The 26,810-nt window shown below is 43.6% G+C and overlaps 3 protein-coding genes across 9 annotated transcripts in view; all 3 read left to right on the top strand.

Moving 5' to 3' along the window:
- Positions 1-444: 444 nt before the first annotated feature.
- RPP14 (ribonuclease P/MRP subunit p14) lies at positions 445-5,475 on the top strand. Of its 2 annotated transcripts, none has more exons than XM_033141346.1 (6): positions 445-534; positions 1,873-1,980; positions 2,102-2,186; positions 2,529-2,605; positions 4,052-4,130; positions 5,412-5,475. In XM_033141346.1, exons 2-6 carry the CDS (start codon positions 1,889-1,891, stop codon positions 5,466-5,468), a joined length of 390 nt encoding a protein of 129 aa, XP_032997237.1. In that variant the 5' UTR covers positions 445-534; positions 1,873-1,888; the 3' UTR covers positions 5,469-5,475. The 2 variants fall into 2 exon arrangements, with proteins under 2 accessions (XP_032997237.1, XP_032997238.1); XM_033141347.1 differs by having other exon boundaries at positions 456-534; positions 1,876-1,980.
- Positions 5,476-5,499: 24 nt separating this feature from the next.
- Positions 5,500-6,114, top strand: HTD2 (hydroxyacyl-thioester dehydratase type 2). Its single transcript, XM_033141345.1, has one exon. The coding sequence runs from the start codon at positions 5,524-5,526 to the stop codon at positions 6,043-6,045; it is 522 nt and encodes a 173-aa protein (XP_032997236.1). The 5' UTR covers positions 5,500-5,523; the 3' UTR covers positions 6,046-6,114.
- A 7,270-nt stretch (positions 6,115-13,384) lies between these two features.
- PXK (PX domain containing serine/threonine kinase like) overlaps positions 13,385-26,810 on the top strand; it is a 48,670-nt gene continuing 35,244 nt past the window's right edge. For 3 of the 6 annotated variants that reach the window (XM_033141338.1, XM_033141337.1, XM_033141342.1), the window contains exon 1: positions 13,386-13,686. In XM_033141338.1, coding sequence (XP_032997229.1) covers positions 13,585-13,686 — 102 coding nt within the window. In that variant the 5' untranslated portion in view covers positions 13,386-13,584. Of the gene's footprint in view, positions 13,687-26,810 lie in introns of all 6 variants that reach the window. The other 3 variants (XM_033141340.1, XM_033141339.1, XM_033141341.1) reach the window with 2 other exon arrangements.

The raw sequence follows: 26,810 nt of genomic DNA, 5'->3' as shown, positions 1-26,810 counted from the left end.
CCGTCTCCACAGCAAGGCACGCGCTGCTCGCTGCCCGTCCCCCTTCCCCAGCTCTCAGCCTCCGCGGCAGCGCAGCAAAAAGCAGCGACAGCGCTGCTCTACTAAGCAGCCCGATTCGAACGCCTTTCGGCGCAAGCGCGCTAGGTCAAGTCATAAGGGACATTCGGAAAGGCCCCCGCCTCCGAGGCATTGCGTTTTTTGATCCTATTGGCTACCAAGCGCTCCAAACCGCCCCGCCCACTCCCCGCCTCAACTCCGATTATTCCCCGCCCTCTCTTCTCCCGAGTGCTTCTTTACGTCTGTTCCATGATCGATCAGCCCATTGGGCCGCCGGCCTACGCGCGGGGCGGGGCTCCTGACGACATCGCGCATCCGCCATTGGCCAGAACGGAAGATACGGGGCTCCATCATTGGCTGGCGGAAGTTCCGTCCGGTTGTTCCCCCCCCCCCCGTGCATCGTTCAGTGTGTTGTCAGGAGAAGAAAGGCACGTGCGGGAGGCATGTGGCGCCTGGTTCGCTGCAGGACGGTTGTCGGTAGGTTTCCCAGTCGCAGGGCTCCATCGAGGAAACACTCGTGGCAGCCTTGGCCGGCTCCTGTGCGTATCGGATGCATATTTCGTAGCTTGACTTCAGTGCTGGCCCCGCTTAAGTTGAGGGAAAATTCATTCATTCATTTTTATTGAATTTATATACCGCCCAATACAGGGCGGGATTTAGGTTTGATGAGGCCCTAAGCTACTGAAGGTAATGGGGCCCTTTATATGTCCAGCTTTCCTTTGTCAACAACAAATTGTCGCTGTTTATTGTGTTGAATATATGCTATATGGTGATTTATGGGCCTAATAGGTATCTAAAGCCATTTGCACATAACAAAATATGTATTTTATAAAAGTAATTGTTGAACTCAAATACAATTAAGAAGAAGTATATTAATAGTGATTTTGGGGGGGGGGGCAAGTGAGTGGGGCCCTAAACTATAGCTTGTGTTTAGCTTATATGTAAATCTGGCCCCTATACCTTAGAGGTCTCACAGAAAAGCCCCACGGAATCTCATAGGGATTGCTTCCAAACAGGGATGCATGCAGTCAACCTTCCTAAACGTCTCTCCCACCTCCCCTTGAAATTGTGGGTTCCCGCCCCAGTTTAAGCTTTTCGGGGACGGTTAGCTTGCTAACAGTAAGTGCAATGGGGTTCAAAAGAAGGGTGGGACGTAAAGCCTTAGGCCCAAGTTTTTGTTTTGTTTTGTTTTTTAATGATTGACACACACACACCCCACACCAAGTTTCTAGTTCGTTTCTATTTTATCTGTAAGCCGTCCTTGTCAGGGAAGAAGGCAGTGTATAAATAAATGCATAATTATAATCCTAATGATAATGCCCTGTGTATCCTACTGATTAGGAAGGGTGCTTTAATTATGTGTCCTGAGCATGCTTATTATTTATTATTATTATTAATTATATTATTATTAATTATTATTATTATTAATTATTTGCACCCCATCCATCTGACTGGGTTGCCCCAGCCACTCTGGGTGGCTTCCAGCATAGCCTATATAAAAATATAGAATGCTTCAAAGTTCTGCAGAGCTTTGACTGGCATTTTTCCTACTTGTGATTTGTACAGCACTGGGTTTTGCAACTTGGGAGCCCCCCCAGTTGTTTGGACTACCGCTCCCATCAGCCCCTGACACCCCAAGCCTGAAGATCTTTGCTGAAAAGTTCCTGCTGTCTAGTGTAGAAGGGAAACTGGCAACATCCTAGTTGCACTCTGTTGTGTACATGTTTGAAAGTACGAATGACAGTTGACAGTTGAAATTTGTGAAATTTCCGGTGTAGGACTTGATGTGCTTTAAGTGGCTATTTCTTCTTTTAGAAGTCGGCTTACCAAAATGACTGAATTTGGAGAGGGCAACAAGCCAACTTCCTACAAAAGAATAGTTCTCAAGAACGCTTCTGAATACCACTATCTAAAGATCCATTTGTAAGTTCATGCCAATTTTTTTTCCCTTTTGCCTCTTCACCTTGGAAGGATTTTGTGCAGAGTATTCTTTTGTTGATCAATAGGATTTATTCATAAGACTTATTGCTAACTTATATTTCAGGGAGTTTCAGGAAGCTGACTTTAGCCTAAATGCTGTTGAATTCAAACAACTTATCATCTCTGCTCTGAAACGGCTGCATGGTGAGGTAATGTTTGTTGTTTATGTTGATTGTCATTATTTGGAGATGGCATTTCTTCAGTTTCCAAATTATGTATATGTAAACATCCCCTTCTTTATTTGGATCCACTGCATAGAGGAAAGATGGCTTCTGAAGGTGTACAACTATGCACTGTTTGTCTTTATGCTTTTAAAACTAAGCGAGAACAGGCAGCTGTTTCTCCCAACTTTAAAGGGTGAAACGTTGCGGTCATAACAAGTGAAGACTATGAAGAGAGGAAGTGATATGAAATATGAATATTCAGCAACTTCATTTTGCAAAGTCTCTTTCTGCTTCTTAGTAACAACGTAATATCTTTTTCTTTCTTAGGTTGGTGCAGCTTTGCTTGTTGATGTGCTGACATATGAGGAAGAAACATTGTCTGCAGTACTCAGAGTACCTAATGTGTAAGGAACTCTGAATATACATCTTTAGCAAGCACTATTGGATGAAAACAAGGCTCTTTAAAATGAAGGGGGTGCTCTTTATGTTTAAAGAAGATGTCACAAGATTGGTTGGTACTGTACAGGCAACTCCTCATTCACTCAGGGGTTGCGTTCTGAGGAACTGTGCACGTCAGCAGGACATGCAAAAGCCCGTCCCCCTCACCCTCCTCTGGTGCCGAAAACGGTGCTTGCTTCCATGGTTGTGCTTGTGCCAATCATGCACAAATGGGGAGTTGCCTGTATGTAGCATTATTATTGCTTGGGTGTAGGAGTGTCACTTAATGGTGATGAAGGTGTAATTTCTTTGTCATTTCTGCAAGGTCAGGGATGGAAAAATACTTCCAATTTCAAGATGCCAGTACAGTGGTACCTTGGTTCTCAAACGCTATGATACGGAAACAACTTGGAACCCAAACACTGCAAACCTGGAAGTGAGTGTTCCGGTTTGCAAACCTTTTTTGGAAGCCGAATGTGCTCTGTTTTCAGTGTTGCGCTTCCGATTTGAGTGCCACACTTCCATTTTGAGTGTCACGGTGAGGTCTGTCTGTTTTCCCGGCTCTTTTTGTTTTGTTTTTGTGACTGTGTGGAAGAACCCAGTTCAGCTACTGATTGATTGATTGTGTGACTGCAGTACATTGCTTATTGCTTTCATTTTATGGATCAATGGTCTCGTTAGATAGTAAAATTCATGTTAAATTGCTGTTTTAGGGGTTGTTTTTGAAAGTCCGGAACGGATTACAGTGGTGCCCCGCTAGACGAATGCCTTGCAAGACGAAAAACTCGCTAGACGAAGGCATTCGTCTAGCGGAAGGCTGCCCCGCAAGCCAAATTTGTCTATGGGGCTGCCTCGCAAGGCGAAAATTTTTCATCTTTTTTTTCCGTCTAGCGAAAGCGCGGCTGTCATTGCCGCTTCGCTAGACGAAAAACCCGCTAGACGAAAATTTTCGCAGAACAAATTATTTTCGTCTAGCGGGGCACCACTGTAATCCATTTTGCATTACTTTCTATGGGAAAGCTCGCCTCGGTTTTGGAACGCTTTGATTTTGGAACGGGCTTCCGGAATGGATTAAGTTTGTGAACCAAGGTACCACTGTATGAAGTACCAGCACCAGGCCTACACAATGTTAACAAAAAAAAACTTGATTTGAGTTATTTGGCAATAGTCAAATGGGTTTCTAGCAACTACATACCAATCGTGTGCAAGGTGTTCTCTGCATTCTCCTAAAAAAAGAGAGGAAAATTTCGCTAAATTTGTGTGTGGAAAGGTGTGCTTAAAAATTCCAACAACACAGAACCATGGAACTTGCCTCTCAATGAATGAGACTGAAATCTTCGTATTTGTCCTTAGCCATTTCTGTCTTTTGTTTTATGTGAGCATGAATGTCTCTAATTCTGTCGTTTGAACAGTGGCCTTGCAAAGCTGTGGAGTGCTCTGACGCTGTTTGGTTCATATCAGAACAGAAAGTGTGCTTTTAGAGTGATACAGGTAAGAGTTAAGACGCAAGAAATCTCATCCCAGGTTATAAAGCTGCCTAACAGAATGGTCATTTTTTCAGGATATACAGGTACATGGGACTATGTCCCTTTGAGAATTGCTGCCAAAAGATTTTTTTTTTATTTGTACCCCGCCCATCTGGCTAGGTTTTCCCATCCACTCTGGGCGGCTTCCAACAAAGATTAAAAATACATTTAAAAAATACATGTTATGTGATATCCAGTCACAGAAGACTTATTTCAGTATTGGTTTGTAGTACACACATAGCAAATTGTAGTTAGTTGGTCTTATTTTCTGAATTTCTCTTGGAAAACCAAAAGTAGGTTACAATAAATACCTCAAGTAAGGAATTTGTGGTTGATATTTGAAAAGCATATGGTTGCTTTTTTCATAGCGAAGAGATTAAAATTCATTTTAAGTCCCACACCTGCTTAGATTTTCCTCTGCGGTTAATAGTCCCAGCTAGCTAAAACATGGCTTTCTGGATGGATGGAGTAATCGATGAGGTATTTGGATCATTGGTTAATACTAATCGATCAGAATTCTCTTTCACGCTACTTGGCTAGCCACACTTCAGTCTCCTCATTATAACTGGCTGATCAAAGTTTATGCCTTAATTCCGCTGTTTATCAAATATTCTTGGTTGTTGCCCTGGAGCTTCCAGATCGTAGAAATCTATGTACCATACTGTGGTATTCATGCTGGTAAAAGACCAATTCTTTTCAATATGGGATTGTTTAGAAAAGTAAGCTATTCTGTGTGTTCTGAGGAGGTGACTTTCCCCCATCGTATATTTTTAGTTCTTGCAGGTGCCTAGTGCTGAAAGGTGGAATAGAAATTTAAATAACAAATGTGTAAAAAAAAAAACACCTTGTCAGACTTGCTTAGAAGCTGCTCACTCGCTGAATGTTCACTTCTGTAGCTACTGATTTGCTGATATATCGTGTTGTGGTTTTATTTTTGCAAGAACACCCCCCATTGTCCTTGGCCCTCTTCTAAATAACAAATAATTACATAGGCTGTCATCGGCATGTAAAAGTGACTGTTGGTGGCTACAGAACTGAGTGTTCCTGCCCTCCCATTGTCATTGAAATGCCCAAGGTTAGCCACTTCACCCTCGCCTCCTAGGCTTATATTTTCTTAAATCTGGTTTCCAAGAAGATTAATCAACTTCCATTTTGTTGGCACAAGTTACTTACATTTTGCTTCCTGCAGGAGGAACTTTCTTGTTCTTGTTTTGAAATGCATGTTCCTGTTTGTTCTCCTTCCTAGACTTCTCCGTTTCTTCTTGCGTTAGCTGGGAACAGCAGAGAACTGGTGCTGGATTAAATAAACCGAAAAGGCAACTGACTCGAGCTTGTGAAAAGCCAGAGCTGTCTTCAAGATGCAGGTAGCATGGCTGAAATGGAGATTTCTATGTGCGAGACTCCAACGAACTTGCCCAGCACAGCCAGATGTTGCCGTCCCACTTGCTCAACCCTCTGTTCATCATTTGCACATACAAGTAGGAGACAAGGCAGAATTAACCAAGACATTTACACAGGAGGATGTTGTTACCTTTTCGAAGTTAACAGGAGACACAAACCCATTGCATCTGGATGAAGACTACGCAGAGAGCTCAAGATTTGGCAGGAGAGTTGTCCACGGTGTTCTGATCAATGGACTCATCTCTGCTGTTCTGGGTACTAAGATGCCTGGGCATGGCTGTGTCTTTCTTTCTCAGGAAATTCATTTTCCATCCCCGTTATATGCTGGAGAAGAAGTCTTGGCTGCAGCGGAAGTGAAGAAACTGAAGAGATGTCTTGCCTATATTTCCGTCTCCTGTACTGTTGTAGAAAGTGGCAAAACAGTGATGGAAGGCACCGTTAAAGTCATGGTGCCAGACGATCAGAAATCACAGATTTGACCCTAAATTGCAGTGTATTATTGTAGCCGGGGCCATGAATAGTTTGCGTGGACATACATTTAGATACTTTTCAAAAAGGGACCCCTGACAGTTAGGTCCAGTCGTGCAACCCTGGTAAAAAAGCAGGCCGGTAAATGTAATAAAGTAAGCAAATCTATTTAAAAGTTTTTAAAAATGCATACTGAACCGATAAAATCAGTAAAACCTATGAAGCTTTTTTTTTTTTTTTTTGCTTTTAAAAGAAATTGCCTTTTTATTAAAAAAAAAAACAAAAAAAAAAACAACCCCAAATCATATGACTGGGTGGGCTTGCCAAAACAAGTTTTCAGCTGATGTGTAAAACAATAGTGAGTGGTTTCCTTTTTTTCAGGGTTTGGCTAGCAATACAGAGCAGGCTCAGTGCCTACTTTTTTATTTATTTAAAAAAATCACTTGTTTCAAGCCACTTTGCTAAGTTCAAGATGACTCTGGTTACATGCTCCTAGGCTCTCCATATCCTGGAGCTGTCTTACCTTTCTCCGGCACGGCCATCTGGTTGAAACCAGCACTTGTGTGTGAGTGAAAGAGACACAACTTGAATCATTGGTCTTGCCTCCTCTTTTCATTTTAGGGATCTTCTCCCCCTGTGTTGGTAATGAGATCAGACAGCCATCCCTTCCCATCCCTGGACCCATAAGAGTTGGGGTCAAGGCACATCTGCCTGTTCATAATTTAAATGCTTTTTAATTCAAGGGAGGGTAGAATTTCTAAGTTAACACCTTCCTGTAGAAATCAGTTCCCTCCAGAATATTTATGGGTACTTCAGGTTGTTAACTAAACAGGATTAATATAGAGAAGTGCTAGTTTCCTGGACGACTGACCATATCAAATACGCCAAACTAGTTTTGCTGACTGCCAAAATGGAATTTGGATATTTTTAAACTGACAAGCGTCAATGTTAAGCTGGCCATTATTAACTCAGGTTCATTAAATGCTTTACCATCATTTCCAAAGCATAAAGCAATGTGTACTCTTCCTAAGATGTGTGGGTCGCTTTGGGCTTTACTCATAACACTAGGGCATGCAGAAAACATTACATCCTGAGATCACAACTTGCACAAAAAGATGTTTTGAGTGGAAACCATTAACTTCCCCTGAAACAATTCCATTCAGCATAATTGTTCTCTTCTTGAAATACTGTATTCTTAAAAGTTGTAGAGCTAGCATTCATTAAAATGGTGGCCTTAAATGGTTTGCATTTCCTCAGCGATGTTTGTAGGATTTGTAGCTTGGGGCGAAAGATGGGTTTAAACCGCATGGCTGAAAAATCTGCATTCCTAGTTAATTTGGTCAGTATGTCAACTTGTGTTCTGCAGCCATTTAAAACCTAACAACTCCTCCTTGAGGAGAAACTTGTTTCACATACTATGGTTCATCCAATAAGACGTATAGACCAGTTGCCTAGGGAGTAACGGAGGGGGGGAATTCTGTTTGCCAGATTTCATCGGATCTGTGCAATGGTGTGTTCCTGAAGTACAATGATACATTAAAATTATGCTTCATGGCATTACGGATCCTCTGAATCCCCAGAGCATCTTTTAAAGATTTTGACCAAAGCTGTGTGGATGTCTACTCTGCACACACTTCAAAGTTATTGCGGCACTAGCGTCCTATTCACTTCTGATTAGCCTCTTTCCTTTTTGTGCGTAAAAAGGATAGTGAATAAAAGCGCGAGAAGGGAAAGGCCATGTGGTCTGTCCTGACACAAGCATGTTTCCCTTTTCTCAGCTAAAAAGACGGTGAACCATTGTAAAGTAGTCTATTGATTCCCTTGTTCCTGGTCATCGTGGCATTTATCAAGCACCTCAGTAGGGATCTACCCTCTCAGAGCAGCTTTGGTCAGCCGGAGATTCAGAGAGAAACAAAAATAGTAATAAAATAAATGGTGCTTCCCACACATTTCTGCATAAGCTTTGTTAAATAATGTATGGAGTAGAACTTTTGCATCTCGCCCTATTTTGAGAGGTGTCAACAGCCCTCCGTTGCCTGACTGCAGTAAGAGATGCAAAGCGCCACTCCGCATGACCTAATAAAAGAAAAATGCAAATTGTTAATGCCAGCCTGCCACCTCCACAGTCTGAAACTCTTGTCACATGGCAGAGTTGGAGGATTGACTGTCCTAAGCCATGGGTAGCTAAGGTGTGGTGCCTTCCAGATACTGCTAGATTACAATGCCCATCAGCCCTAGCCAGCATGATGGGAGTTGTAGTCCAAAATCCTCTGGAAGGGGCCATGTAAGCTACCCCGATCTGTGGAGAATACTTGGGAGAGGCAGCCCATTTCATGCAAAGGCAATTTGTGTTTGTGGCTTCAGAAAAGCAGCAGAACCCTTTGCCAGGCAGAAACTGCATCACTGGGGTGAGGGTTAGAGCTGTTCTGTCAAGGCTTAGATGAGGGCAAGAAACACAGGAGGACAGCATTTCACTGGGGGCGGGGTGATTAAATTCCACTACTTTTCCTCCAAGGAGCTTCAGGTGGTATACATGGCTCTCCACCGTGCTACCCTCACAACAACCCTGTGAGGTAGGTTAGGTGGAAAGACTGAGAGCGGTTCAAGGTCACCCAATGAGCTTCATGGCTGAGTGGTGATTTGAACCCTTGTCTCGCAGGTCCTAGCCCAACCCTCTAACCCAGGGGTCAGCAAACTTTTTCAGCAGGGGGCTGGTCCACTGTCCCTCAGACCATGTGGTGGGCCAAACTATTTTTTTTGGGGGGGGGGAGAACGAATTCCTATGCCCCACAAATAAACCAGAGATGCATTTTAAATAAAAGCACACATTCTACTCGTGTAAAAACACCAGGCAGGCCCCACAAATATCTCAGAGATGCATTTTAAATAAAAGGACACATTCTACTCATGTAAAAACACGCTGATTCCTGGACCATCTGCGTGCTGGATTTAGAAGGCGATTGGGCTGGATCCGGCCCCCGGGCCTTAGTTTGCCTACCCATGCTCTAACCCAGGGGTCAGCAAACTTACCACGCCTTGGGCCGGTGTCTCCAGCACCAATCGCGCGACAGGCCGGAGGGCAGGGGAGCGTGCACCCGTACGCATGCACACAAGCTATTTCCGGTGCTCCTCCAACCCGGAAGTGCACTGGAAATAGTGTGTGCATGGGCCTCCTCCGACCCGGATGTGCACCGGAAATAATGCTTGCGCATGCGCACAAGCTATTTCCGGTGCTCCTCCTACCCAGAAGTGGGCATCTGCGCCGTGCTGGTGAGAGCGGGCGGTGGCAGTGGGTGGTGGGGGTTGCCGCGGGCCAGATAAATGAGTCCCTTGGGCCATAGCCAGCCTGCGGGCCTTAGTTTGGAGACCTCTGCTCTAACCACTATGGTACACTGGCTGTCAAATGAGCGTTTGCTCACATTTAAAGGTAAAGGGACCCCTGACCATCAGGTCTAGTTGTGTCCGACTCTGGGGTTGCAGCGCTCATCTTGCTCTATAGGCTGAGGGAGCCGGTGTTTGTCCGCAGACAGCTTCCGGGTCATGTGGCCAGCTTGACAAAGCCGCTTCTGGCGAACCGTTTACTGTACCTTCCCGCTGGAGCGGTCCCTATTTATCTGCTTGCACTTTGACGTGCTTTCGAACTGCTAGGTGGGCAGGAGCTGGGACCGGGCAACGGGAGCTCACCCCGTCGCAGGGATTCGAACCGCCGACCTTCTGATCAGCAAAGCCTAGGCTCTGTGGTTTAACCCACAGTGCCACCTGGGTCCCCTTGCTCACATTTACCAAGTGTAATAACGATGGTGCTTGTAGCCTCAGGTCTGGCGGACCGCTGGCGCCACTTTAGCTATGGAGCGCATTGTAGTTTTGCTTTTGCTTCCACCGTCTCTCAAGTTTTAGCTCACGGTTTCTGTTTCCTAGAGTTCCTTCAGCTCACTGCTGCCAAGTGCACAGCCTCTTCAGCTTTTGCTGGGAGCATTGCCCAACATATTAACTGCTCCCAGGGCCTTCCATACCACGAAACAGGTTTGGCAACAGCAGTGAAAGGAAGGGGGAAAGCAGGGGGAAGGAAAATGGTTTGGGTTTCAGTACATTCCCCCCATTATGTGTGTGTGTGTGTGTGTGTGTATTAATATGGTTCCTAGGATAGTACCAGGTGATAAGCCCCCGACTTATTTATTTCCGAGACTATTGGCTGACTTTTCACTCAAGAGTCCCAGGACAGGCAGTGCAAAAAAATAAAATCCGCAATATTTAAAACTAAGTTTGTTATATATTAGCTTATAGTTGATGCAATCAATAGAATTCACTTGGTAGCAGGATATAGGACAACTGCCTTAATCTGGTGCCACCCATCACCTCTCCCCAAAAGACTTCACCTGTCTGTGAAATAAAAATAAGGCTGAAACTTGTCTTTAAAAAAATTCTCTTTCCTTGACCGTAGTTAGGAATTCATTGATATCACATCGCTAAAACATGTGCGAAATGCCAAATAGGCTGCAATTCTAAACAAGCTGCAAGGGAATAAGCCCATCAGGCACAATAGGACTCCCTTCTGAGTAAATGTGCATAGACTATTGTGATTGATCAAGTCTCCTGCTTCATGTGGGACTTTCCGTGTGTGTTTATGGAAAAATATCTGACTGCAGGCTTTACTTAGCAACAATTGCCAACACGTCAGTCCAGAGCAAACATATAAATAAATTGGACAGAATGTTGAGCTATGGGATTTTCTAAAGGAAAAAAAGGTGGATTGTGGGAGGGTGAAACTGTAAGTTTGCAAAATGCAAGCTTTGTTTGTTTGCACATCCTTTCGAATTATCCTTTTCAATCTGTGTAGTGCTGGTCTAGTTCTTGGGGGAAGGAATTACGCAAAAAGGGCTAGTGAAACCAGCAATGAAGCCACCCAGTTTCAAAGTGGTAGGAAAAATCTATAGAGCACTTTCAAAACACTTTCCATTTTGCAGAAAAATATTGAAATTATAGATCGCAGAGCAAGGTGGAAACTGCCCTGCTTAGCAAGGGATGGAAAGTGAGAACCATGCCATGCTTAAAAGTATTGCAATGCCATTTCTTGCCAATGTACTGTTCCAATTATTATAGCTGGACAAAATGCAGGGTGGGTGGTGTGTGGGGAATCAGGCAAGTACCCTGTACAATGTGGGTATTTCAATGAGTGTTATTGACTACAAGTACTAATGCAGTAGGAAATCAGTATCAAGGAGGAATTAACACTGGATACAAGGGAAATATCCGGCATGTAAAACAGTGATTCTTCTACAGACATTATAGGACAGCTTCATATGCTCATTTAAGTGTGCAAAGATGAATCTTACACCCATTTTCCTGGGAGTATGGTCCTATTGAATATACAGTGGGACTTGCCTCTCAATTCTCGTACATAAGATTGTGCTGTTAAATCTCCTGCGTGTCCGTGGTGCATAATAATAATGAGTTGCAGGGGTTGTCAACATGATGCCCCCGGGTGTTACTGGATTCCAGCTCCCATCTCAACCAGCATGGCCAGCGTTCAGGGAAGAGAGGAGTTGCAGTTCTACCTGGAGGGCACCATATTGGCTACACTAGAAGTAGAGAGCACTTAATGTAAACAAAAGCATTCAGAACAGAAGTTTGATTCAACCCATTTGGGCATGAACAGAGACTATGGTTTCCTGGCCCACAATAGTTTGTGAATTAATTACTATTATTATATTGTGTTTATATCACCACCTTTTCTTCCAAGCAGCTCAAGGTGGCATACATGGTTCCCTCTATTCCCCTCCCCACATTTGACCCCCTTGGGAGATAGGTTAGGCTAAGAGGCAGTGAGTGGGGATTTGAACTCTGGTCTCCACCCAGCAGTTCATTACTGCTGTGGTGAGTGGTCATCATGCTTCATCCTGCATCCACTTAAGCTTTAATTGAGTTGTCCCAGATATATGCATTTCATCATCATTTGACTCCACAGTTTACAAGTTCTTCCCTCTCTGCAACCAAGGGCATCTTCTTCTTCTTTGGCGATCACTCGTAGCCGAGTAAGATTGTCTTCCATGAACATGGTCTGAACAGTGAGTCTGTGACTGTGGAGGCCAATTCTGGATCCACATGTCCTTCCACAGTGGCGACATAGGTTTCCGGGTGGGAGTTGATCATGGTGAGGGTTTGCCAAGCGTGTCTTCCTCTTAGTGTGTTTCTCCCTTTCGTCCCGAGTTCGAGTGTCTTCAAAGTAATTGTTGAACTGAAAAACAATTAAGAAGTATATTACAGTAATAGTGAAATACAATTAAGAAGTATAATAATAGTGAAATAATTATTAAGCTCTAACTTAAAATGATTTTTTTATCCATAACAAACTTAATAATGCAAACACATTGGCATTTGGCAATAACAAAAGTTCCTTTAGAAACACATTTTTTTCCATTTAATTTTTTTTTGGGGGGCCCCCAAGAGAGTGGGGTCCTAAGCTGTAGCTTCTTTAGCTTGAGCATTTACTGTTCCCAACCCAAATCCTGAGGAAAGCCATCTGTTATGTACTGAGTTGAATAGGGTTCTAGGACCAATCAGACTGGTGCATTTTGGATCCTATTCAACTCAGTACATAACACGATCTAATTCAGATTTTAATTTTATCCTGACTTGTTTTTAAGAGGCGATTTAATTATTGTTTGATTTTGGAGGGGGGATTAGAACTAGAAGTAGTTATTAGAAGAAAAAGTAATGGTTAAATATATGGATGTTTTTGGGAAGAAATTTAGGCTAAGGGGTGTATTATAAGATTAATGGACGAAAAGATATAAGGTTTGGAATAGGATTTAAGATATGAAATGAAAACTGTTAAAGATGGATTAAAAGAGGGACCCAATGAATCGAGGGGGAATCGAGGAAGTCTATATAAACAATGTTATGGAAGATATGTTATGGAAAACAAATGTAAATTGTTTTAAAATGTGGGAAAAAAATCAATAAAATTTTCATAATTATTGTTTGATTTTACATCAGTGTTTATATTTGATGTTAGCCGCCCTGAGCCCGGTCTTGGGCGGGATACGAATAAAAGTTTGTTGTTGTTGTTGTGGTGGTGGTTGTTATACGTAAATCCGGCTCTGCCTGGCAGGCCCCCATCCAACTGGGAAAGCCTCCGAGGAAGGAGAGCCTTCCAACCAACGAGGGAGTCCGTTTCCACAGTGGATGAGGTTGTTTAAGGCGCAGCAAATCCTACAACCGGCGTAGTAGCAGCAGCGGATCCGATGCGGTTTCTGGGAAAGGGGCGGGACTGGCTCCTCGCCACATTTCTCCCTCTTTCCTCCTCCTCGTAACTCTCTCCAGCCTCTTTTTTTTCTTTCCAGGCCGGAGTTGTTGAGGCCGGGAGCCCTTCGGTCTTTAAGACCCAGAGGAGGCCTCGCTGGCCGGCTGCGCTCGCTCCGGTGTTGACGGCGGAACCACCACTACCACAACCAGCGGCGGCGGCGGCGGCAGCAAATCCTCCTCGGGGCTTGGCGGGAGCTGCCGGGCGAGGCGCCGCTCTCTCCTCCTCCTCCCCCCTTCAGCTCGGCATGGCCTTCATGGAGAAGCCGGCGGCGGGCAAAGTGCTGCTGGACGACACGGCGCCGCTGACAGCCGTGATCGAGGCCAGCCAGAGCCTCCATTCGCACACGGTATATATATATACGGCTGGAGCAGGAAGAAGGGGGTCGCCGCGGGCAGGCAGCGCACAGGCCGGGCTCTCGGCGCTGCTGGCGGGGGGTCGCGTTTTGGTGGGTGGGTGGGTGGGGGGCGTCTGCAGAGCCCGACCGTGATGGGGCTAAGGCGTTTGGGGCTAAGGGAGAGGGGGGCTCGGCGGGTCGTGGGGGGGGGCGTTGTTGGCTGCAACATGCCCTGGGGCTAAGTGGTCCTTGAGCCTCTCTCCGCCTCCCTTCCTCCCCAGGAAGGATTTTGCACATCGTAGGCTTGGCAGGGAGATGGGGGAGAAAGTGGAGAATAGGTGGAAAGTAAATCTTAATAATAATAATAATAATGATGATGATGATGATGATGATTTTATTTATTTGCACCCCGCCCATCTGACTGGGTTGCCCCCAGCCACTCTACTACTACTACCACTCTTCTCCTTCCAGTAGCACCTTAGAGACCAGCTAAGTTTGTTATTGGTATGAGCTTTCTGCTGTTATTAGTGCCTTGGGGTCTGTTGTCACTGCTAGGGTTGCTGGGTTTTTTTTTGGGGGGGGGGAGGTAATTTGTGTTTGTTTGTTTGTTTCACTTCCTAGTGTGCCTAAAACCGAGGGAACAGTTGCAACGGCCAGAGGGAAATTGAAAAGATGGGGAAACTATAGAACAGGCACTTAGGATGAGTACATGGGTTAAAATAACAAAGTCCAAGGTTTTTGAGTACAGTGGTGCATGGGTTAAAAACAAGCAAGGAAAGGCCTTGGGTGTTATCTGCTGATCAGACTTGGGAGCCACAGTGTGGGGCTTAAGGGGTTGCAGTGGCTGGAGGAGAACTGGGGAGTCTTGGGTTCGAGTCTCAATTCTGCCACGAACATCATTGGATGAGGCTGAAGGACTTCTCTCCCAAACTTCTCTCTCTGGTTTGTTTTGTTTTGTTTTGTTGTTGTTGTTTTTTGGCAAAGATAAAATGGGAGGCAAGGACATGCCATGTACACTGGCTGATTTGCGTTCTTGCCATAGAAGAATAGTCAGGTGAAATGTTACGGAAAAATACAACTCCAGTAAAGTGTGAAGTGTGAATAGTTGGCAGAGCCCCTGAGTAGGTGCAGAGTGTATTTTTTCTGACTGCATTGTAATGGAGAGTGTCATTGCATTGTTGTGAATGGGAGGGAAGGGTTTTTCAGGAAAGAGGGTGTTTTGTTTCAAAGTGGATTTCAGCTGGGACCAGAAAATGGAGTACTGTATTGTTGTGAGATGCTGTGTTCAGGTGCGGAGTTAGTGTGAATTTTTTTCTTTTAATTTTCATTTCATCCTTAATGAACGCTACTGTACTCAAGGCAGCTTATAAACCGAGAGAAATGACAAAACAAACAGCAAAAACCACACTGCCGTCGTCCTATAGCAGTTCAGAACCACGCGACAACATTCAATAGTCCCATTTTGCATGTAGTGTTACAAAATGATGACAAAGTTAAAATAAAGTTCAATCTTGCCAGTTATAAGTAATTAATTACAATAATAACCAACTAAGAGGACACCTACTGCACAATACAATATGTAAAATGCCAGGTATTGCCATGGTGGGGTTGATTGGAAGGTGGTGTTAGTGCATGAGGGGGGGGGGAACTGAGGTTATTTAGATTGGTGTGAGGTACTCCTTGGGTTTTGCATTAAAAGAAAACATTTCCATCAGACTAGAAAAGATTCATCCAGACTGCCTCTGGGAAGGTCTCAACAGGATATGAAGGCAGTAGCAGTCACCTTTTGTTTGCCCCTGGCATTCACAGGTATAATGCCTATGTTTATTGAGTGTAAAGGGCAAAAACAACATTAAAAGCCCAATCCTGCTTTATGTTGTCATCCGTTACAGCCTAGATACTGACAAGTTGCTTCCTGGAAATAAAACTGATCAGAGATCATAGTCAGATGACGTGCATAATGCTGTGATATGCTTAGGTTAGCCAGTGTGGTAATTGTAGCTTATAGATGGAGTTTTTATCGTACTAAGAAATCATAGAAATGCATGTTTCTTTGCCTTTATCTAACTATGATCTCTGATCAGTTTTATTTCCAGGAAACAACTGTTGGTCACTTGCAGTGGGGCTGAGAGCAGGCAGCTTATTATCAAGAGTGATTTACTATATGGAACATACTTTGTTTTAAGTTGTTTGAATGTCTGCGGGTTGCTGCTGCTTAGTGATCACCCTTCATTAAACTGATTGCACGATAATACGCAAGAATGATTGCTCGGTGATGGATTATTTTTCTGAATGGGCCCTTTTACCTACAGGGTAGGTGATGCTATTTTTCTGCACTCCGTGTGTGTGTGTGTGTGTGTGTGTGTGCACATGGTGCAATGTGAGAAAAGAGTTTTCAGTTTGGGTTTTGAGAGAAGATAAAACTGTGGATTGGATTACTGGTAAATCACCTTTTAGGTTCAGTGCTCTCTTTGGAAATCAACAGTTGTGCTGCCTGCTTTAGGAGCCTATTTGCTTCCTCGTGGCTCTGCCTGTGTAGTTATAAATAAAGCATATTTGCAGCAGAGTTCTCTAGTTATGGAAATATGGAACACTTACTAAGTGTGTGACGAGAGAGATTGTTATATGGTTTATACCCCATAACAAATGAACTGAGAACTGTTGACTAGAAGGGTAGCCATGGCCTTGAATAGAGATTTGGGACTAAGCAGGCCTCATATTGGAATAAGCTTGCTTTAGCCCTGGACCTGTTTAATGTTCATTTGCCAAAACTGCTCTGCAGCAGCTTCTGGTATCTTTCGTTGCTCTGACCTGACTATCCTTCATGGTCATGTAACACAAAACCAGGTTTACAACTAAGACATGAACAGTATAAGGAAATCAGAAACATACCTGCACTGGCCATCATTCCATCCCTCCTACAAACACAGTTTTAAGAAGACTTAGCTAACAATTTACAAGCCTGTAGTAGTAGGGTCCCATAAATAACTACTACTCTGCTGGCAAGTAACAATTGCCTCAAAGCTAGGAAGGTATTTTTATACTGGAAAAGAATATACTCTTGTTTTTCTTTTCAGGCTGCGAGTTCTCCTTAAATTATAAGCACAAAAAGCATGTGTGGGCAAGTATACAAACGGAAATGTGTGAGGCCTGGTCCCTTTGTGGCCTTAAGTCACAAGGCTCACATATTTTAACAATCCTGCACAGCATTTTCTTGACAGACCAGATTTTATATTAAACCACATCACCTTTGTATCCCTTGGTTGCCTTGACATGCCCATTCTCTTGACTCTCCCACTAGCATGATGATGATAGAAGAAATTTAAAGAAAATTGAATAATTTTCAGTATTTCCTTGAGGTTTCCAAGTTAAATTATCTCCATTTGTTAACACGAACAAATTATTTAGTGCTACTTCATTTAGTAGGCTAAACTGGACTACCTGAATTTAGTAATTTCCCTCCCCTATCTCCATTTCCTTAGCCCACAGAGCCAGTGTGGTGTAGTGGTTAAGAGTGGTAGACTAGTAATCTGGTGAACCGGGTTCATGTCTCCGCTCCTCCACATGCAGCTGCTGGGTGACCTTGGGCTAGTCTCACTTCTTTGAAGTCTCTCAACCCCACTCACCTCACACCACTTCTTCTTCTTCTTCTTCACCAGAGAACGTGGATTTAAGCTAATGTAGTCCCATTCAAATGAACTGGATATGGTTTACATCGGCCACACTTTAGGTGATGGGTCATGGCTCAGTAGTAGAGTAGGTTTTGACTTTTGCTGGGTTGTGGATTGGGTTGTCTTCTAGAAAGACTACTTTATTAAAACTTACACATGCGATGTAGTTTTTGCCATTAAGTATGTCTGATACATTTATTTTTATTCTAAAGGGCATAAAAGCAACCCAAAGGTGTTTGTGGTTTTGACATTGGTTTCTATGGGTCTTTGGGGAGGTTGCCTCAAATTGGCAAAGGGAGATTCAGGTCCAGCTTCCCATTGACAAACATTTAAAAAGCAGTTTTCCCAGCCAAATAGTGTGTCTTTCATATGTGGGAGTTGAAAAACAACAACCCATTTTTGTGAACCTTGATTGCTTATCTTTGCATTTCCGTTTTGTTAATGCACACTGAGGAAAGTTCAAATAGAGGTTTGTTCTTTTAATCACATGTGTACTGTGAAGCAAGAGTCCTGCTGGACTTTCTCAGTAATTTCAGAGCTGTATTTGGCCATTCTTAAAACTTCTGTTTCATATGTTAGGAGGCAGAGACAAAATAGTTGCACAAGGAGGCAAAAAGTGTGTTGACGTATTTTTTTTAAAGAAAGAATATGATACATAGCTGTACTTAGTAGTTTGCCACAATGTTTTATTGGGTTTCCTGTTATCTGGAGTGTGAAACAGTCTAAATACAGTGAATCAAGTAACATCCTCTTGAGCTGGAGCAAGGAAACTTGAAGCAATTGCATTCGGCAAATCGCATTTTCCCTTTACCACCGCTCTAGCCCTCTTGACTAGACAGAACACTGAGAAAAGGTCACAATGCTTCAAGGTGTTCGGAAGTCACTCCAAATCAATTGTTCCCAAATACCATGCTTTTCCAACATGCTACCTGTTGGGCAAGATGGGCTGGAAGAGGCTAAATACAGATAAGGCTGAATAGTTGATGGTGATTGGCCCTGTTACCCTTGGGGTGGGTTAACCATCTCTCAGAACAGTCCCAGAAGTTTTTTTTCAGATTTTGGAGTGCCCTTGGATCCAGCTCTGCTTCTTAACTCTCAAGTGGTCGAAAAGAACAGGATTGCCCTTTCCCAACTTGGATGGTAAATAACAGGGCCCCCCCTTTTTTGAGTAGGGGAAGTGCAGATCCAACTATTGCAGAACATGCACCTGTAACCTGTAGGAACCTGAGGCCTTCCAGATGTTGTTGGACTCCAACTCCCATCAGTCCCCAGCTAGCATCTCCAGTAGTTGGGGATTGTTACAAGAATTTACTTTTCATATATATATATATATATATATATATATATATATATATATATATTTGTTAATTTTCTAAGCAAACAGGCCACATGTCTGAGGCAGACAGGTCTCACACCATTTTGACTCTCAAAATGACCAAATGTTTACCAAATGGGTCTCTGCAAGGAAGGAGGGGTGAGAGATTTAATTGTTCCAGGAATTAAAGAAGATTACCATCTCAAAGGAATGGCCAGGCTACTGAGAAGAGACATCAGATGGCGCCTTTTTATGTGGTGTAGGTGTGATGCCAAACTGCGGGAGGCAGTGAAGGATAGGCGTGCCTGGCGTGCTCTGGTCCATGGGGTCACGAAGAGTCGGACACGACTGAACGACTGAACAACAACAACAAGGTGTGATGCATCTGGGTGATGAGCTTGGGTTACACCTCTTCCGTGATTGATGTTTCTGGGGGTGGGCTAGACTCCAGGAGGGATTTTGAAATGTCTTTATAAGAGCATGCTTGCTTTGTTCTGGGTATTTTTCCTTGAAAATCACCACTTGCAACAGCTTCAATAAAGATCAAGCTTACTAGCTGCTTTGCTTCTCAGTTTTCTCTGGTTGACCTCTGTTTTTTTTACTCCTACCAATGGAGAACCTGCAAAGGACTTTGCAAGGGCTCTTGTGTACCCCATAAGGGAATAAGGGCAGATTTTCTCTTACAACAGGATGGTGGAAGGTTGCAGATTATTCATATTCTTATTCTTATTGGGTTAATTCACATTCTGTGGCCTTTTAATTGTGTTTGTGGGAGGGGAAATGTTGGTTTGTTTTTTGTTTTTATGGTGTATTTTGTGTTCTCATTTTGTATTTTTATGTTGTGAACCGGCCCTGTGCTCTCTGGATGAAGGGCAGTACAAAAATAAAATAAAATAAAATCACACTGTCTGTCCAGGTCAGTTCTAAATGGTCTAGTCACTGAACTTCTGAAGGAGCACTTACTCTCATGTACACCCTCCCATGCCTTATTTGTAGGAAAGGGCCTGTTATGAGTGCCCTTGTCTTCTGAAGTGTTGCAGTTGTGGCAGCTGATCACCAGGCCTTTCCTCTGTTGTGTCCCTTCTTGCTCTTTGGGACGACTTTGTCCAACAGGGGCTCTGCTTGCCTTATTTCCCTTCTGGAATTTCAAATGCTGATCAAGACCTTGCTTGGTAGGAAAGCAATTTTGACCTACCTGTTTTATGACTTGCATTGTTTCAGATTTTGTTGCTTCATTTTGCTGTGTGTATTTTATTTCTCCTAATTGTCAGCTAGGCTGCCTGGGGTGTGTGTGTGTGTGGCTTTCTTGGCCTGAAAGCAGGGCATGAAATGTAGCTTTAATGAAAAGTAGCTCTGGGAGTGGCCTGTTCTGAGTGCAGAAGCAGGGAAGGGAGTAAGCATGCTTAACTCTTTCCCTGCCACCTGTTTTTTTCTTTCCAAAGGTGTCCCCCCCCCCCACTTCCAGCTTCCATGTGCATGTGCGGAACCTGGTGGTGTGGTATAACAAATGATCTGTATTTCTCTGTGTGGGGTTTTTTTTTGGGGGGGGGTATTTCTTTGTGTGGGTTTTTTTTGGGGGGGGGGGGATGTTCATTACTTGGGTGGTGGCGGGGATCAGAAAAGCCTGTTGTTCCAGTAGAGGCAAATTCTAGATTTCCATTTGGAATCCAGAGGCCTTTTGGAATTGAAAGAATTCTTGGTAATATATTTATCCCATATCTTCACTGGCAGGTTGACAAATTGGCACTGTAGCCAGAAAAAGCCTCAGGCTTGTATGCCAGTGGCAAATCCTACTTAAAAAAAAAGGATTTACAGATTTTTAGTTTTGCTATAATAATAGTACATATCAGTAATCTTCAGCTTCTCTGTTTCTTCCTTTCCTCTTCTTTCTTCACCTCCCTTTTTCCTGCACACGGAGTCTCTTGTTTTCCATCTGTCACTCTCCTTTGAAAAAAAAAATTAAATACCTTAACAAGCTAAAAATATATATATATCTGTGGGTATGACCCACTTTAGATTAGGATACAACCCAGTTGTGGATCCTAAACCAGCGGTTGTAAAACTGATGAGTCCTAACCTTCAAATAGGGTTTTTAAAAAAAGGAATTTTCAGTGTGGCAGGAATGAACAGCATTGAAACCTGTGTTTTGTTTTCCCGAAATGGAAACCGGGGTCAGGCAGAATTAAAAGTGCACAACTGGGGAATTTTTAGTTCACTGGATGATGGTGGAGGGTGCATGACATGGATAAAAGTTTGGATCACTCTAAGAGATACGGACGTGCTAGACCTGGAGGGGTTTGACAACCGATATGGTTGGCACACATATTTAATTTATGAAAAGGTGAGGGTACATAAGGGATTTTTAAATCATATCATAAGGAAATCACATTATAAGATTTGGATAAAATATAAAGGAAAATTAGTACCAAAAATTCCCTTATGGACCTCAGCGACAGAAGCCCTGGCCGTTAAAAAGAAAAATATACAAGAAGACTGGGCCACATATAGAGTGTTAATAGAAGAAATTAATGAGAACTTTAAATTAAAAGTTCTTGGAATAAATTAGAAGTCACTGGACAGATTGGCTGCAATATTTTCAGATAAATGAAAGAATGAATTTAGACAAAAAAGAAGGTCTTGCAAAAGAAACATCTAGATTTGAAAAAGAATTAATTCAATACGAAGGAAAATACATTTCAAGAAAGAAGAAGTGGCGAAAGCATCAATGGTAAAATGGGTGCAATATACAATATATAGGGTATAACATCTATATGGATCAGTGGGAGAAACTGTGGAGGGAGGACATCAAATTTATGGTGTGCTATAATTTGAGAGAAAATATTATGAAAAATGCAATACAGATGGCACCACACTCCAGCAAAACTCGTAAAGGTGTATAAAAACAGATCACCAATACGCTGGATGTGTAAAGATGGTATATGGTGGGAATGCACAGCCATTAAGGAATTTTGGAACAACATCTATAATGATTTTAAAAAATTATTGTTTAAGTTATCATTTAAGAAAAAAGCCTGAAACCTTCCTCCTAGGTATAATGACACCAGAAATTAAAAAAGGGGTCAGGCAGAATTAAAAGTGCACAGCTGGGGAATTTTAAGTTCACCTGGTAATGGTGGAGGGTGCAAGAGGAATGGAAGGGAATTCCGCCCCCCCCCATTACTTTATATATTTAAAAATTTCCTGCCTTCAAGCACAGGCATTATTGGGCAATGTAATGCTTTCTATCTTGGCAGTTTCATGTTCTGGGCTTGCAGCAGTGTTGAAACTGTACTTGTGGTTTTGTAAATACTGAAGCGAAGGGGGGCGGGGTTTGCTTAAGCAATATTTCTGTTGTTCCAAAACATCCTGGGTTTTGTGAGAGCATTTGGCTTGGGATCAAACAGGGCAGCAAAGTCGGAGCTCCAGATTCTATTGCAAAATGATGATGATGGTGTATATTGCTGCATATTACGGTAAACAGGTGCTTTAATATTTCCTGATTTCGCAGGTTACATACATTAAAGTTCCGTTGGCATCCTGAGGGAAGTATTGCTTTTGTGGGTTAATACTTTCCCCTACGGAGGGAGCGTGTTTGTTTGTTTTGCTTCTCCACACTGATTACATCAGCATTATCAGTGTCAAAGCCCAACATGAATAATGCTGCTTTGGTGTCAGGGTTCATTCAGAGATGAGTGTCAATAAGGGGAGAGGGGAAAGAGAGGTTTTCTACTAGCCTAGGGTCCTTAAGCTGTGCACCTTCGGCAACCCTAAAGCATGAAGCACTGGAGGTATATGCGTAAACTGCAAATTTGTGTCAGGAGAGTGCAGTGATTAATTTCCGATTGTGCCCTTGAGCAGAAGAGCCTACCGGTATATATGGTTGCTGCGCTGCTGCTAGTATCCCTGTATGTCTATGAGGCTTTAAGGGAGCCGGTGGCCCTGTGGTCTAAACCACCGAGCCTCTTGGGCTTGCCAATCAGAAGGTTGGCGGTTCGAATCCCCGCGACAGGGTGAGCTCCTGTTGCTCTGTCCCAGCTCCTGCCAACCTAGCAGTTTGAAAGCACACCAGTGTAAGTACCGGTAGATAAATAGGTACCGCTCCAGCGGGAAGGCAAACAGCGTTCCCGTGCGTTCTGGCTTCCTTCATGGTCCTCCATGTGCCAGTAACAGCTTAGTCATGCTGACCCGGAAGGCTCTCTGTGGACAAACACCGGCTCTCTCAGACTGAAGCAAGATGACCGTTTGACTGGACTTAACCGTCCAGGGGTCCTTTACCTTTTTTTTTTTACCTACTTAGAGACTGTCTTACCATAGGGGTTTATTTTATTTTATTATTTTTTACAATCAAGCTCTCTCTCTCTCTCTCTCTCTCTCTTGAAATAAATAAATGAATACACTCTTTCGTTTGCCATCTTCTTGTACGTTCTAATTTATATTCTTCCTCTCCCTCCCTCCACCCCCAGTTTCTCCAAAGCTGAGCAGCGTAACGGCAATGCTTGGTGTACATGTGTGTGCTTCAGAAAGCAAAACTGGTTTTCTTTCTGGTGTCTCTTGATTCTTTTTGCTGGGGCGGCCGTTTGCTTTCAGCTCACATAAGCGGTTCTTACAGCCAGTGTGAGCAAGGGTTTGGAGGCTCTGTTGTTATTTTCAATGCAGCGGGCTACTACTTCACTTTCAGTTGTTGTTGTTGTTCAGTTGTTCAGTCGTGTCTGACTCTTTGTGACCCCATAGACCAGAGCAGGCCAGGCACCCCTATCCTCCACTGCCTCCCGCAGTTTGGCCAAACTCATGCCAGTCGCTTCGAGAACACTGTCCAACCATCTCATCCTCTGTCGTCCCCTTCTCCTTGTGCCCTCCATCTTTCCCAACATGAGGGTCTTTTCCAAGGAGTCTTCCCTTCTCACGAGGCGGCCAAAGTACTGGAGCCTCAACTTCAGGATCTGCCCTTCCAGGGAGCACTCAGGGCTGATTTCTTTAAGGATGCATAAGTTTGATCTTTTTGCAGTCCATGGGACTCTCAAGAGTATCCTCCAGCACCAGAATTCAAAAGCATCAATTCTTCGGCGATCAGTCTTCTTTATGGTCCAGCTCTCACTTCCATACATTACTACTGGGAAAACCATAGCTTTAACTATAAGGATCTTTGTCGGCAAGGTGATGTCTCTGCTTTTTAAGATGCTGTCCAGGTTTCAGTAGGATACAGTAAAAACCTGGTTTTTAACATGCAAATTGTGGCCCCGAGAGAGCTATTGATAGCTAGCTGAATAAAAGTGTGTTTCCTTAGTGTGTGGAAATCGGAAACTGAATGTGGATTCCCTCTTGCACAATACAGTATTTATTAGAAAACAAAGCATAAGGCAATTTTAACCCAGGCAGTCTGGAGCTGGATTAAACCATTACCTAAGTAGACTACATAATAGGCCCCCAGTCTATGTAAACTGGCAGTTCCTCATGGATTATCATTATCATTATTATTAATAATAATGCTCATTCAACTTATTAGTTGCTTGTTACTGAAAAGCTATCCAAGCTATCTATATATCTATGTGTGTGTGTGTGTGTGTGTGTGTGTGTATATATATATACACACATATATACACACACACACACATATACATGATTATACTATAGAGGTGAAAATTCATATAAAACATTTTCATACAACATGTACCATTCTCTCTCTCTCTCTCTCTCTCTCTCTCTCTCTCTCTCTCTCTCTCATTCGTGTATGCACACACATATTCACCCACACACCCTATAGAAAACACCCTCCCCAATTGCAGACACAGCAGTATTTTGATTGATTGATTGCATTTATATACCGCCTTTTCTCCCAAGGATCTCCTCCCCCCCGTTCATCCTCACAACAGCCCTGTGAGGCAGGTTAGGCTAAGACGGCCTCGGTCCTGTATACCTGAAGGAGCGTCTCCACCCCCATCATTCAGCCCGGACACTGAGATCCAGCGCTGAGGGCCTTCTGTCGGTTCCCTCACTGCGGGAAGCAAAACTACAGGGAACCAGGCAGAGGGCCTTCTCAGTAGTGGCGCCCGCCCTGTGGAACGCCCTCCCATCACAGGTCAGGGAAATAAACAACTACCTGACATTCAGAAAAAACCTGAAGGCAGCCCTTTTTAGGGAAGTTTTTAATGTTTGATATTTTTGTATTTGATTTCTGTTGGAAGCCGCCCAGAGTGGCTGGGGAAATCCAGCCAGATGGGCGGGGTACAAATAATAAATATTATTATTATTATTATTAAGAGATGGTGGCTGGCCCAGGGTCACCCAGTGAGCTTCATGGCTGAGTGGGGATTTGAACCCTGGCCTCCCAGGTCCTAGTCCAGCACTCTAGTAACCATTATGCCACACTGGCCAGTATGCCAGTCTAGCTCAAGCATAGGCAAACTCGGCCCTCCAGATGTTTTGGAACTACAACTCCCATCATCCCTGACCACTGGTCCTGTTAGCTAAGGATGGTGGGAGTTGTAGTCCCAAAACATCTGGAGGGCCGAGTTTGCCTTTGCCTGATCCAGCTCCTGCCTTGGTCTCCTCCTACAGCTCTGAACGCAGGACAACAGATGGGCTGCTTTGCAGCAGGGAGGTTGAACAGGGTGACTGTCACGAAGACCGAAATGCTTAGGAAGACTGAAGGGCAGGGAAGAATAGGGTGGGCTGGGATATGCGGTTCATGAGACTACATTTGTGGGAGCTTGCCTCTGCTTGTGAAAGAGTATGTTACATAAATATGTTGGTTTACTGATAAATGTGCCTGTGTACAGCAGGGGAGGGCAGAAAGTAGACTGGAATCTACTGCTTGATCTCTGGCTGATTTGCAGCAGATTAGGGAGGGTTTCCGGCTGCCAGTTTATTCAGCTAGAAAAATTACTTTTTCCTCCTGAATTAGACTGCTGAAATGAAGAAGTGTAACCAGGAAATTGACGTTTGTAACAACTCCCCCTCCTCAATTTTTTTTTTACTATACTCCTAGCCACTAGCCAGCCAAGAAAAATGAAAATTCAAAACACATTTTTTTAATGTTCAGTGGTCTTTTGGTTTAAATCTCTCCCTCCCTCCACTAAGAAGTCCAGGGTGAAGACCAGCTGCTGTAAAGCGGTGTGTTTGTGTTTGTGTGTGATCCCACAGCTCCCTCCTCTTGCAGAGAAAACAGCAGCAAATGCATACCAAGGAGAGAGAGCAAATTCCCCTCCCCCCTGCCCTGCAGTTGTTCCAGCTGTGCCTCCTCTTCTGTCTTTGCTCTGGGTCCAGAACAACCATGTGATAAAGCTGCTTTAAAACTTGCTCTAAAAAAAACTCATTAGCGAGCAATTTTGGGTAGAGATATACCTCTTTGCAATTAAAGTCTCGAGTGTGCTCCGGGGATCTGTGTTTAAAATCTGAAACGGAGAATAAATGAAATGGGCAACCTGAGATTGCCCTGACGTAAGGAGGAGGCCATAACATATAGAAATAAATGGCTTCTATGTTAGTTCTTTGGAGAGCACTTCTCTTTCTTTTGCTACTCATGGCTAGGGTAGGATGCATCTTGCTTTGCGGTTTACTAAGTAAACTTCAGACACTTAAGCAATTAATAAATGTGTGCAATTCTCTAAGCAGATACTTGCATAGCTCCAGTTAGTGGGGATACAGTGGTACCCTGGTTCTCAAACTTAATCTGTTCCGGAAGTCCGTTCCAAAACCAAAGCGTTCCAAAACCAATGCGCACTTTCCCATAGAAAGTAATGCAAAATGGATTAATCCGTTCCAGACTTTCAAAAACAACCCCTAAAACAGCAATTTAACATGAATTTTACTATCTAATGAGACCATTGATCCATAAAATGAAAGCAGTAAACAATGTACTGCAGTCACACAATCAATCAATCAATCAGTCAATCAATAGCTGAACTGGGTTCCACACAGTCACAAAGGGGGGGGGGGAAAGAGCCACAAAAACGCAAAATAAATAGCAAAAGCAGACGGACCTCGGCGTAACGCTCAAAACGGAAGTGTGGCACTCAAAACGGAGTACGTTCAGCTTCCAAAAAAAGTTTGCAAACTGGAACACTTACTTCCTGGTTTGCAGTTTGGGTTCCAAGTTGTTTGAGTACCAAGGCGTTTGGGAACCAAGGTACCACTGTATTCTGGTACAGAAG

The sequence above is a fragment of the Lacerta agilis genome, chromosome 2 (assembly GCF_009819535.1).
Source record: "Lacerta agilis isolate rLacAgi1 chromosome 2, rLacAgi1.pri, whole genome shotgun sequence".
Taxonomy (NCBI): domain Eukaryota; kingdom Metazoa; phylum Chordata; class Lepidosauria; order Squamata; family Lacertidae; genus Lacerta; species Lacerta agilis.
The sequence above is the reverse complement of the archived record's forward strand: the minus strand, read 5'-3'. Positions and strand labels throughout refer to the sequence as shown.